The sequence below is a fragment of the Elgaria multicarinata genome, chromosome 22, assembly GCF_023053635.1.
Source record: "Elgaria multicarinata webbii isolate HBS135686 ecotype San Diego chromosome 22, rElgMul1.1.pri, whole genome shotgun sequence".
Lineage (NCBI taxonomy): Eukaryota > Metazoa > Chordata > Lepidosauria > Squamata > Anguidae > Elgaria > Elgaria multicarinata.
Window position 1 is genome coordinate 520,612 of NC_086192.1, and position 12,422 is coordinate 533,033.

Consider the following 12,422-nt stretch of genomic DNA (forward strand, 5'->3'; position numbering starts at 1 on the left):
ATACCAAATTGGGTGGGATAGCTAATACCCTGGAAGACAGAAACAAACTTCAAAGTGATCTTAATAGGCTGGAGTGCTGGGCTGAAAACAACAGAATTAAATTTAATAGGAATAAATGCCAAGTTCTACATCTAGGAAATAGAAACCAAATGTAGTTACAAGATGGGGGATACTTGGTTCAGCAATACAACAAACGAGAAGGATCTTGGAATTGTTGTAGATCACAAGCTGAATATGAGCCAACAGTGCGATATGGCTGCAAGAAAGGCAAATGTCCTGATGTCCATCTGTGACCAGTGGCTGGTTACCACAAGTGAGAAATGTGACTATGTTGTTTGTATGACTGAGTGTGGGTTTGAACGGTGAGTGAGTGCATAGGTGGTGTAGGTAAAGATGTTTTTGTGAAGCCGTGATGCAGGGACACATGGAGGGGGAGCCACTATTCCTGTGATTTGGGGCAGAAGGAGATATGGCAGGAGGAAGGGGTTGCAACATCAGCGTAGAACGGGTTTCAGGTGTCTTCACACTGTTCCCCTTCTACCCTCCTCCTCTAGTTCTCATGTACCTGGTAGCTCATCCACTGAGCCCTCCTTCCTTGTGGTGCTACTCTTTAATGCCAGGTCAGTCCGCAATAAGACCTCTCTTATTCATTATTTAATCCTGGATGAGAGGGCTGACCTGGCGTGCATTACTGAGACTTGGGTGGGTGAGCTGGGTGGGGTTGATCTGACTCAGCTCTGCCCATCTGGGTACTCAGTGCAGCACCAACATAGATTGGAGGGACGGGGTGGGGGAGTCGCCATGATTCATAGATGCAGCCAGGAAACCACTCCATCTTGGAGCAGGCCTTGAAGGTTTGCACCTGGTGTTGGGCCAGAGAGACAGATTAGGGATGCTGCTGGTATACCGCCCACCCTGCTGCACGGCATCCTCCCTGACTGAGCTGGCAGAGGCAGTCTCGAGTGTGGTGATGGAGGAACCCAGGACAGTGGTTCTGGGCGACTTCAACTTTCATGCTGAGGCTGTCTCTGGGGCTCCGGCTCGGGATTTTATGGCCTCCATGACAACCATGGGGCTGTCTCAGTTTGTCATTGGCCCAACACATGAAGCAGGGCATACCCTTGATTTGGTTTTTGCTCCAAGCTTTGAGATAGGCTTGATAGGCTGGAGTGCTGGGCTGAAAACAACAGGATGAAATTTAATAGGGATAAATGCCAAGTTCTACATTTAGGAAATAGAAACTAAAGGCACAGTTACAAGATGGGGGATACTTGGCTCAGCAATACTACAAACGAGAAGGAACTTGGAATTGTTGTAGATTGCAAGCTGAATATGAGCCAACAGTGCGATATGGCTGCAAGAAAGGCAAATGCTATTTTGGGCTGCATTAATAGAAGTATAGCTTCCAAATCACGTGAGGTACTGGTTCCTCTCTATTCGGCCCTGGTTAGGCCTCATCTAGAGTACTACGTGCAGTTCTGGGCTCCACAATTCAAGTAGGACGCAGACAAGCTGGAGCGTGTTCAGAGGAGGGCAACCAGGATGATCAGGGGTCTGGAAACAAAGCCCTATGAAGAGAGACTGAAAGAACTGGGCATGTTTAGCCTGGACAAGAGAAGATTGAGGGGAGACATGATAGCACTCTTCAAATACTTAAAAGGTTGTCACACAGAGGAGGGCCAGGATCTCTTCTCGATCCTCCCAGAGTGCAGGACACGGACTAACGGGCTCAAGTTAAAGGAAGCCAGATTCCAGCTGGACATCAGGAAAAACTTCCTGACTGTTAGAGCAGTGCGACAATGGAATCAGTTGCCTAGGGAGGTTGTGGGCTCTCCCACACTAGAGGCCTTCAAGAGGCAGCTGGACAAGCATCTGTCGGGGATGCTTTAGGGTGGATTCCTGCATTGAGCAGGGGGTTGGACTCGATGGCCTTGTAGGCCCCTTCCAACTCTGCTATTCTATGATTCTATGGGTAGTCTGAAGATTGTGGGGGTCCAAGTAACCCCATTGTCATGGTCGGACCATTTCTTGGTGATATTTGAACTTACGGCGTTACTACCCTCCTGCAAGGGTGAGGGACCCATTCGGATGGTCCGCCCCAGGAGACTGATGGAATCCAATGGATTTCTGAATGCTCTTGGGGATTTTCCAGTGGAGAGAGCTGGTGATCCAGCCGAGGCCCTAGCCTCACTGTGGAATGGTGAGATGCGGAGGGCCATCGACTTGATCGCACCTGAGTGCCCTCTCCAGTCCTGTAGAGCCCGCTCTGCTCCTTGGTATACGAAGGAGTTGCGGTCAATGAAACAGGCTGGACATCGGCTAGAGTGCAAATGGCACAAGGCTCGAAGTGAAGATGACCGAGCACACTGTAGAGCACATAATCGTGCCTATTGCGTGGCAGCGCGGGCAGCAAAGAAGGCTTGTTTTGCTGCCTCCATTGCATCCTCGAGTAGCCGTCCAGCGGAGCTCTTCCGGGTGGTCCGGGGGCTGCTAACAGCATCCCCAGCGAATGGGGCCCTGGCTCCGTCAAGGACCGCTGTGACCTTTTTGCATCACACTTTGAGGACAAGATCGCTTCTCTCCGCAGCGAGCTTGACGTTGTTTTTAGTGCAGCTCCAGTTGAGGTGTCCGATGCCACCATCTGCCCAATTTTGTGGGATCAGTTCATTATTGCGGCCTGATGATGTGGACAAGGTGCTTGCAGCAGTGCAACCAACCACTTGCCCTCTCGATCCCTGTCCCTCCTGGCTTATAAAAGCAAGCCGAGGGGGTCTGACTGGGTGGGTCCAGGGGGTGATAAATGCTTCTCTCTGGGAAGGGGTGGTCCCTGCTGTCCTTAAGGAGGCAGTAGTGCGACCACTCCTGAAGAAGCCCACCCTGGACCCGATGGTATTAGGCAACTACCACCCAGTTGCTAACACTCCTTTTTTAGGGAAGGTACTTGAGAGGGTTGTGGCGGAGCAACTGCAGGCGCTTTTGAAGGATACGGATTATCTAGATCCATTCCAGTCTGGGTTCCGATCTGGTTACGGGACTGAATCAGCCTTGGTCGCCCTGATGGATGACCTTTATCGAGAGAGGGACAGGGGGAATGCAACCCTGTTAATCCTGCTCGATCTCTCGGCGGCTTTTGATACCATCGACTATGGTATCCTCCTGGATCGACTCTGTGGGATGGGCATCGGAGGCACTGTTTTACAGTGGTTCCGGTCCTACCTACGGGGTCGTTTTCAGAGAGTAGCATTGGGTGACCAGTCCTCGGCCTCCTGGCAATTGAGCTATGGAGTGCCGCAGGGCACCATCTTGTCCCCAATGTTATTTAACATCTATATGAAGCCGTTGGGAGCGGTCATTAGGGGATTTGGAGCTAAATGCCATCAATACGCTGATGACACGCAGCTCTATCTACCTGTAACAACTGAATCAGGTGAGGCTGTGCAAGTCCTGGACCAGTGCCTAGACTCAGTAATGGGCTGGATGAGGGCCAATAAACTGAGACTGAATCCTGGCAAGACGGAAGCCCTGTGGGTGAGTGGTTCCCGAGTCCGGGAGACAGGCTCATTGCCTGTTCTGGATGGGGTTGCTCTGCCTCTGAAAGAACAGGTTCGTAGTTTGGGGGTACTCTTAGACCCATTTCTGTCGTTGGAGACTCAAGTAGCCGCCACGGCTCGGAGTGCCTTTTACCATCTTCGGTTGGTTTACCAACTATGACCTCTCCTGGACAGGGATAGCTTGGCCACGGGGGTACAGGCATTGGTAACCTCAAGATTGGATTACTGCAATGCGCTCTATGTGGGGCTGCCCTTGAAGCTGCTCTGGAAGCTGGAGCTAGTGCAGAATGCTGCAGCTCGGCTGTTGTCTGGAGCTGCCCCTTTCCAGCATGCAACTCCTCTGCTGAGGGAACTGCACTGGCTGCCTATTCGCTACCGGGCCAGGTTTAAGGTTCTCGTACTTGTGTACAAAGCCCTAAACAACTTGGGACCAGGATACCTGAGAGAGCGCCTTCTCCTTTACCAACCTGCCTGGTCACTGAGGTCATCTGAGGGCCTGCTCCTGGTGGTTCAGAGGAAGAGCCTTCAGCGTGGTGGCGCCCCTCCTGTGGAATTCCCTGTCTCTGGAGGTCAGACAGGCGCCAACCTTGTACTCCTTTCGGCGCCTCCTGAAAACATCTTTATTCCAAGAAGCCTTTCTTTAACATGCAGCCTTGGGTTTCTGTTTTTGCTTCTTTTTAAATTTTGTTTTAACTGTTTTATTCTGCTTTTTTTAATTTTACCTTGTACACCGCTCTGAAATTTTTCAATGGGGAGCGGTATATAAATATTCTAAATAAATAAATAAATAAATAAATGCTATTTTGGGCTGCATTAATAGAAGTATAGCTTCCAGATCATGTGAGGTACTGGTTCCTCTCTGTTCGGCCTCATCTAGAGTATTGCGTCCAGTTCTGGGCTCCACAATTCAAGAAGGACGCAGACAAGCTGGAGCGTGTTCAGAGGAGGGCAACCAGGATGATCAGGGGTCTGGAAACAAAGCCCTTTGAAGAGAGACTGAAAGAACTGGGCATGTTTAGCCTGGACAAGAGAAGATTGAGGGGAGACATGAGAGCACTCTTCAAATACTTAAAAGGTTGTCACACAGAGGAGGGCCAGGATCTCTTCTCGATCCTCCCAGAGTGCAGGACACGGACTAACGGGCTCAAGTTAAAGGAAGCCAGATTCCAGCTGGACATCAGGAAAAACTTCCTGACTGCCAGAGCAGTGCGACAATGGAATCAGTTGCCTAGGGAGGTTGTGGGCTCTCCCACACTAGAGGCCTTCAAGAGGCAGCTGGACAAGCATCTGTCGGGGATGCTTTAGGGTGGATTCCTGCATTGAGCAGGGGGTTGGACTCGATGGCCTTGTAGGCCCCTTCCAACTCTACTATTCTATGATTGGCCAGGCTAGTTGGGGATGATGGGAGTTGCGCTCCAAGACACCTAGGGAATAGCTGGCTCCACTCACTGGGTGGGCGGAAAGACCCCCCATCAGCCGTCCTGATAAAAAATATTGCCACGAAATGGCCTTTGTTATCCAGAAACATATTTTCTCCCATTCCTGGGATCCATTTTATGGGAACTGTCGCTTCGTTGGCCACATCAGATGTGTCCACCTATAAATCTGATTTGAGTCCTGGAGACTGTGGTAACTTGAACCGCATGCACCTGAGTGATACAGTGCTGTCCCAGCCTGCAGTGCTGTTTTCGGTGGTACCCTCCCACAGCACCCACATGGACGTGAAGCCCCCCTACCCGCTATATGGCAAGAGGGTCTTCCTTCCTGTCACGCCACATCAAGATAGGGCAAACCACCACCACCACCGCCATTCACTTTGCTTATTTTTATTATTGTTACTATGTGAAAACACTTCTAAGTATGTTTTGTTACAAAAACAGAGAAAATGTGTAAGTGCATTTTTCCTCCACAGCTACACAATACTGCAGGGACCCAGCTAGGCGTCAGGGAGGGCCACTTGGATCTTAGCAAGTTCAAGGCACCGTCTCTCAGCATCCAGAGCCATGGGGCTGTATGCTGTCATCAAACAGTTGTCCGGGCAGGGGGCTTAGCCCAGGGAGAGTGTTTGCTTCCAAGCAAACCCCTCTTCTGTCCGCCCGCCTGCGTACAGGAGGGGGCTCTAGGGGAGCCTGTGTGTGGGTGTCTTTCACCGTGGCAAGTTCACTGCCTAACCGGGTCCCGGAGGCAGCTTCTGAGTCCTCGCTTCCATGAGCCTGCCCAAGCACACGCAGCTCCTCTACACACACACTCACACACACGTGTGGCCGCCCAGGAAGAAATGCACCTAGAGAGTGTTAGTTACTGAAAAGTTTAGCTGAACAGCATGGAAGGCCAAACCACTGCAGGGCTCCTCAAGGAGTTGTATTCTGGAGCAAGACCAGCCAATCCTGCTTTTGAGAGCTGGCAGGAAAATGGCTGTATGGCCAGGAGAGAGCATTCATAGAATAGTAGAGTTGGAAGGGGGCTATAAGGCCATCGAGTCCATCCCCCTCGATGGCCGGGGCATCTGGGAAGAGAGCAAAAGCCCAGCTCCCTGCCGCTGGCTGAGGACTTCCTGGTCTTGTCAGGATCTAAGGGCTCCCCCATCCCTGGCCAGGGTTTGGAAGAGCGGGTGGGTCTGGCCTGAGAAAGACTCCCCTGTCTTGAGCCGTGCCGGCCAGGGCCAGAAGCAAAGGAGGTCTGTTGCGCGGAGCCCCAGGATGGCAATGAACTCCCCTCACCTCCCTCTCTGGACCTGGCTTCCTCAGAGCTGCATCCTTCAGAACTGTGGGGCCACCCTGGCATCCAGAAGGCACCGTTAGGCCGTGAGGCTCTCCAGGAAACCTGCCAGTCCTTTCCCCGGCCTCAGAGCGGCAGCTGTCTTTCCGTTACTCAGCTGGAGGGGCTAAAAGGCAGCCGCAGCTTGGAAGGGAGGCAATGCCAGCCCTGCTCCTCTCCTGCCCGGCCCTCTTCCTCCCTCCTTAGCTGCCATGAGCCAGCTCTGGGAGGCGAGCTGGGCAGCGTTACTTCGTCTTGTCATGGCGGCCGGAGGCGAGGAAGTCGCTGCAGAGCAGCCGGTAGAAGAGGATGATGTTCATGGGGGTCATAACCGCCATGCCCACCGTGCCCAAGGCGTAGGAGGCGGGTGGGATGTGCTCCCGGTTGAGCGCCAGCCAGCGGGTCATCCAGGCCAGGGTGGTGATGCGGAATACCACGTAGGTGCCCAGGTTGAGGAGGCTGGTGAGGCGGTAGGAAGCAGTGCGTGCCAAGCCGGCCATCAGCAGGATCGTCCGCAGGTGCAGGAAGATGGAGTTGATCTCCACCAGCAGAGCCACCATGGCGAAGCCCACGAAGCGGTGCACCAGGAAGGCAAAGCCGAAGCAGGCAATCACCTGGAAGAGGGGGGGCGGGGGGAAGGCATTAGCCGGGGTAGCTGGGGTGTCAGGCTGTTTGCCCAGGCAGAGAGAGCCTTCCCCCATTGTCGGCCACCTGGCCCTTTGAGCTGGAGCAGAGCAGGGCAATGGAGCCAGCAGCCGAATCGCTGAGCCCCGCAGCTGCTCCTCTCAAGTGGCCGAAAGCTGCCCTTTGAGCCCCACTGGCCAACTGACCCCTCCGCTGCTGGGCTCCTGCTCTTCCCTTGGGCAGGACTGGACCAGCCACCCCCTCTCTCTCTCCTGGGAGCACCCCAGGCCCTGCCCTGTATGCTCAACACCATTTCTCTACAACTGAGACCCCAGGAAGGGGCCTCGGACAAGGCCTGAACGTACAAGGTGAGAGTTCAGGCTGTGGCTAAGGAGGAGCGCTTGGGGTGGGTCAGGGCCCGGCCCCCAAGAAGGAGACGCACTACCTGGGGGGCTCTGAAGATCTCCAGTGGAACAGCTAAAAGGCAAGACCCAAACCTGTTGAAAAGATGCTTTTTAACATTTGCAAGCAAAACGAGTATCTCAACAGGTGCAGCTTTCCCCTTGCATGAAGTAACGACGGAGGCGGCATCACCTGTTGAATTTCAGCCTGTGCTGCAGCTGCTAAAGGCACAGGAGCCCTGCCCAAAGCCTCCACTGGCCAAGTGCCAGGAGGAGGAGGAGGAGGAGGAGGATGAAGAGGCAGGGAACTAAGCAACTGTGGTTAACTGACATCGCTGAAACCCTCTGCAGGTGCCCAAAGGAGGGGACGAAGGGCCAGCTGGCCACCAAGGCCCGTCTCTCTTCCACTGGGGACCAGGGCAGCCGTTGGGGAGGGGCGGTCTCACTCTTCCCAGTCGGCCCCGCTGCCCTCAGCTCAGACTGTAATGAGATTAGTGGCCCCCTGGGGATTAAGCTCTGGCTCTGCCAGAATTAGATGTATTATTTAAACGGCCTTTTGACCCATCTGGCAGCCATTTCTGAGGGTAGGTGGGAAGCCCACCCCTCCCTGGAGGGGCCTGGCTGGAGGCCGCTGGACATGGCCACTGGCCAGGGCGCTGCCCCCAACCCAGCCCAGGCAGGGGGCTGCTGCTGCTGCAGCTCCACCATAATCAGTGCTGAGGCAAGGGTGATTTGCATGTGCACAGAGGGACTCTTGCCTTCCTCTCCACCTTTACCTGTTGAGAGGCTGGTGCTAGGCACCGGGGCTTAGGATGGCTTGTGGCCTCCTTCCTCACCTGGCCTTCCTAGACATGCGCCATTTGGATCTCCTTCACGCTGCTTGAGAGCAGCAGGGGCAGCAACCTTGGCCAGTCACAGCAACAGGGCGGAGAGATGTGGCTGAACCCTGCCTGCTCTCCTGGCCTGTATCTAAGGCCAGGGGCCCAGGGCAAGCGGCCTGGCTTGTGGGCCACAGCTGCTTCCCCACCCTCCCCCGGCAGTGGCTGGAGAGGGGGCTTCGCCCAGAGGGCAACTGAGCTGGCAGGCGGCTGTTCCTGGAGCGGGGCCAAGCGGGGTGGAGCTGGCCCAGCCCAGGTCAGCACCTCTTTATGTAAGCTGTAAAGCCATCCTTATCAAACAGCCCCTGGGGGAAGCTCAGCCCCCCCCCCATCGTTGGGACTTGCTAGCAGCCCCCAGGAAAGGGGGAAGGGAGGCAGCTGCCTTGGCACACCTGCTCCTGCGTCCCCCCCTTTTAGCAGCAAGAGGGCTCTTGAGGTTACACACTTTGACCCACAGGACCTCCAGGCTGGCTCCCCCTTAATGCTGGATAGCCCGACCCCACTGCTACGAGGAGAGGCCCAGCAAGAACCGCAGAAGGCCACCGCCACGGTGCCCAGCAGCTGCTGCTGCTCCTCCTTCTCCCACCGCCCTTGTCTGGGCAAGTGAGCAAGCAGGTCACTGTGGGGGGCCTTCTTGGGGTGTGGCCCCATAGCCGTTGCCCCACCATGCTGACTCTCGACATCAGCCCTCCCCCTGGCCACAGGCTTCTGCCTCCTCTGGGGCCAGCCATGGAAGGGCCCCCCTTCCTTCTGCCTCGCCTCTCACCCCCAATCCCCTCTCTCCCATCAGCAACTCACCACAGAGTGATGGAAAAGCAGCTCCCAGCACTGGTGAAGCTTCTGGTGACACAGCATGTCAAAGAAGTCCTGCAGGAAATACCCTGGGGGTGGGGTGGGGGAGAAGAAGAGCAAGCACCCTTAGCAAGCACCCTTCTCCTGCCCACCCCTCTCAGCCAAACTCAAACACCCAGGTTGCACAGACGGTGGCCATGATCATTCCTGCCTCCATTTTCCAGAGCCTGGGGATCCCCCACCCGCCCAAGGCTCTCCCTTCCCGATGTGCAGTCATAAGAGCCTCCAAAGAGCCCTGGGCTGGATCAGACCGAGGGTCCCTCTAGACCAGCGCTCTGTTCACACGGGGGCAACCAGCTGCTGGCCAGGGACCCACAAGCAGGATGTGGTGCGCCAGGGGTCTCTGTCCCCAAGAGGCTTCCTCGAGAGCAGCCTGCCGGCCTGTCCGCTGCCCCCGCAGGGCCTCCCCCGCCCTCCCCTAGAAAAGCGGCCCATTCTCTCCTGGCCTCAGGCAGCAGCCCCTGACCTCCGCAGGCCAGCCTCACAGCTGAAGAGGGTTTGCAGCTTGCTTTCTAAAGAGAAAAGTCCTGGGGCTCAAGCCAGCCTGGACAGTGCACCCCTGTGGCTCAGGAGAGGCCATCTGAACATGCTCAGAGGCACCCTCTTCTGTATTACTGCTTCACATGCTGTGGTTGGGATTTCAGCTCAGAGACTTGTACGCTTCTTTTAGACCATTGTTACGCGTCTTAGTTTTTAAATTCTGCCTTTGATTTGACTTCTTTGTAAACTGCTTTGGACACTGAAGTGGGGGGGGGGGCTATAAATTCATTTAGATCAATGAAAAAGAAAGCTAAAGGAGGAATCCCAGCCCTGCTTCTGTGGGCGATGGGATATAATGTGGGAGTGATCATTTACTGGGAAGTTCTCTTCCATGAGCCTGGCTGGGGTGAATGGGAGCCACACAAGAGCAGGAGCCTCCCTGGACTTTGGTGCCAGTTCCCAGCTAGGGACAAGAACAAGAGGAAAGAGCCCAACTGAAAAGCAAGGTCCGTCTTTCTGCCAGGAGGCGGCGGTGGCGGCAGGCCAGGGTCTTTTTCCAGAGCCTCCTTCCTTTCCATCTCCCTGTGGCTTGGAGGAGAACCTTTTTACCCCTCACCTGAGCAGCCACCCTCCTGGGCTCTGCACCTCCCCGCCTGTCTCCAAGGGGTGCTTCAGAAGAGACCTGTGACATCTGGAAGGCTGACACGGCCTGCGTGGTCCCACCCCCACCCCTGAGATCATCCGACAGGCGGCACTTTGAGCCCCTTGATGCTCAGTGGGAAAAGAGGCTCAGGCACCCTCCAAATCCATCCCTAAACTAAGGGCCTCTGCCCAGTCGGCCTTTAGGACGCCACGGGGGAGGGGGGGACACTTGGTTGCCCCCCCTCCTTGCCGGCAGCTGCCTTGCTGGAGGAGCCTCTCCCAGATCAGGGCCATCCCGCAACTCTGATTTGGGGCGAAGCATTCCAGGGCGGCTGTGGGGGCAAACGGGGAGGGTCTTCTGGCGTTTGCTCCACTGGCCAGAAGCGGTGGCTCCTCAGGAGCGGGTGTGCGTGTTCTTGTGCCCTGCTCAGAAGAATCTGCTGCGGGGGACAGATAAGAATAGACCCAATTGTCTGCCCTCCCCCGGTTACGTGTTGTGCCAGGGACACGCGAGAGGCGCCGCCTGGAGATAACCCGGCACCGGCTGCCTCCTTTTCCTTCGCCCCCCCCCCCCGTGGTTTCTGCTGAGCGGGGCGCTCCTTTGGGATGGGGGGCGGTGTCTGCACAGAGTAGCCTGGCCAAGCATCCGCTTAAGGGGAGAGGGGTCCGGCCGTGCCATCCAACTGGGCCCCCTCTTTCTACCACCTCTGGCGGGTGGCCCGGCTGGGGGCCCAGGTAACCCCCTCCTTCTCCCCCGTCCCAGAGCCCCAGCCGGCCCTCGTCCCGCCTCCGGGGAAGAGCGAGGCCGCGCTGAGATCAGCCCCCGGAGCTGCTTCCCTTCCCGGTGCTCAGCCTTCAAACGCGCCAAGTGCGGGAAACGCGCCTCTGAGCACGTGCAGAGCGCCCTCCTTCCCCAGCGCCCCCTTCTCTGGACAAGGGAGCATCGGCCGAGGGAGGCAGGCGGGCGGTCCCAGGCCAAGACCTCAGGGCGTGGGCGGCCACTCACCAAGGGAGACGCCGAGCAGGCGGTGGGCGGCGGGCCAGTGCGCGCCCAGCAGGTCCTCGGCCATCCGCGGGGTGAAGCAGAACCTGCGGCGGAAGGGGGGAGGAGGAGGAGGAGGGGGCGCGGTGAGCCCCGGCGGCGGCACCCCCGACGCCCGGCCCGGCCCGGCCCGCCCCGCCCCGTCCCGCCACGCACCCGAGCAGCGCCCCGGAGCCGCTGAGCAGGCTGTGCGCGAACGAGGTCCAGATGTTGCGCCACTTCCAGCGGTTGCGCTGCGCCGAGGGCGGCGGCGGCGCCAGGCGCTCCACGCCGGCGTTGAGCAGCTGGAAGGCGCCCACCGAGCCCCCCAGCACCAGCAGGTCCATCCCGGCGCGGCCGACCTCGCCCTGCCCTGCCCCGAGCCGGCTCCCGCTGCGCGTTGCTCCAGCGAGTCGACCCCGCCGCCGCCAGGCCAGAGCGGCCCCCGGGCGCGCTCGCCATTGGCCCGCTGGTCTCCAGGGCGACGGGACGGGACACGCCCTGCGTGTGGGGAGGGGGGCGCCTCCCGCTGGGCAGCACCTTGGCCGCGCCCTGCTGCCCATCGGCCCGCGGGAGCCTCCCCGAGGCGCGGTCGTCGTCCCTGCCCTCCAAGCGCCCCCCTTACCGGAGAGCAGGGGCTGCGGGACGTGTCCTACCCCAGCCCCGGGGCAGGCAGAGGGCGCGTGACTCCCGCGTCGAGGGAAGGCGCAGGCAGTCCCCGAAAGCGGGGGGACAGTGCCCGCCTGGCGTCCACCCGCGGCGGCAGTGAACTGGGGCCCGTCCCGGGTGGCCTTCTAGCTCCTTGGGGTCTTACTCCTTCACCCCTGCAGCTGGTAGTAGCGTGGCAGTGACGCTGAGGCTGGGCGCGAACACGGGGCGAGGGGGTGGGCCAGAACCTAGGCCTTTCCCTCCCGCCCAAGCCCTGCAACTCCCAGCAGCCCCCACCCAGCCAGCGTGCCCCCAGGTGGGGAGGGTGGCTCTAAGCGCCCCCGGCCCCTGCGCCCCCTTGGGCTGGCCCAAACCCAAGCGGAGCAAGCCAAGCCACACCTACGCCATCTGGGCAGGCTAGCTGGGCCTAGCAGAGCCGGCCTGTGGGGAAGGTGGTTCGGCCCTCACCTTGTGCTCTGGGGCTGCCTCCGCTCTCCCATTCATCAGCCATGGCCCTGACCTCACGCCAGGTTCTGGCATGCCAAGGGCAGCCAGGGCTGAGCCACTT

General features: G+C 57.8%; 1 protein-coding gene across 1 annotated transcript; it reads right to left on the reverse strand.

Annotated features, from left to right (window-relative positions):
• Positions 1–6,551: 6,551 nt before the first annotated feature.
• TLCD2 (TLC domain containing 2) lies at positions 6,552–11,558 on the reverse strand. Its single transcript, XM_063146576.1, has 4 exons — positions 11,384–11,558; positions 11,192–11,274; positions 9,010–9,092; positions 6,552–6,922 (listed from the first exon to the last, which is right to left on the reverse strand). The coding sequence occupies exons 1-4, from the start codon at positions 11,551–11,553 to the stop codon at positions 6,554–6,556; spliced, it is 705 nt and encodes a 234-aa protein (XP_063002646.1). The 5' UTR covers positions 11,554–11,558; the 3' UTR covers positions 6,552–6,553.
• Between the last annotated feature and the right edge of the window lie 864 nt (positions 11,559–12,422).

Bases quoted from the DNA above. Each gene is read 5' to 3' on its own strand.
- TLCD2 (XM_063146576.1), bottom strand. From the start codon at position 11,553: ATGGACCTGCTGGTGCTGGGGGGCTCGGTGGGCGCCTTCCAGCTGCTC. The intron at 11,275-11,383 runs GTGCGTGGCGGG...CTTCCGCCGCAG, and splicing joins GGCTCCGGGGCGCTGCTCGG to GTTCTGCTTCACCCCGCGGA. The intron at 9,093-11,191 runs GTGAGTGGCCGC...CCCCACCCCCAG, and splicing joins CCTGCTCGGCGTCTCCCTTG to GGTATTTCCTGCAGGACTTC.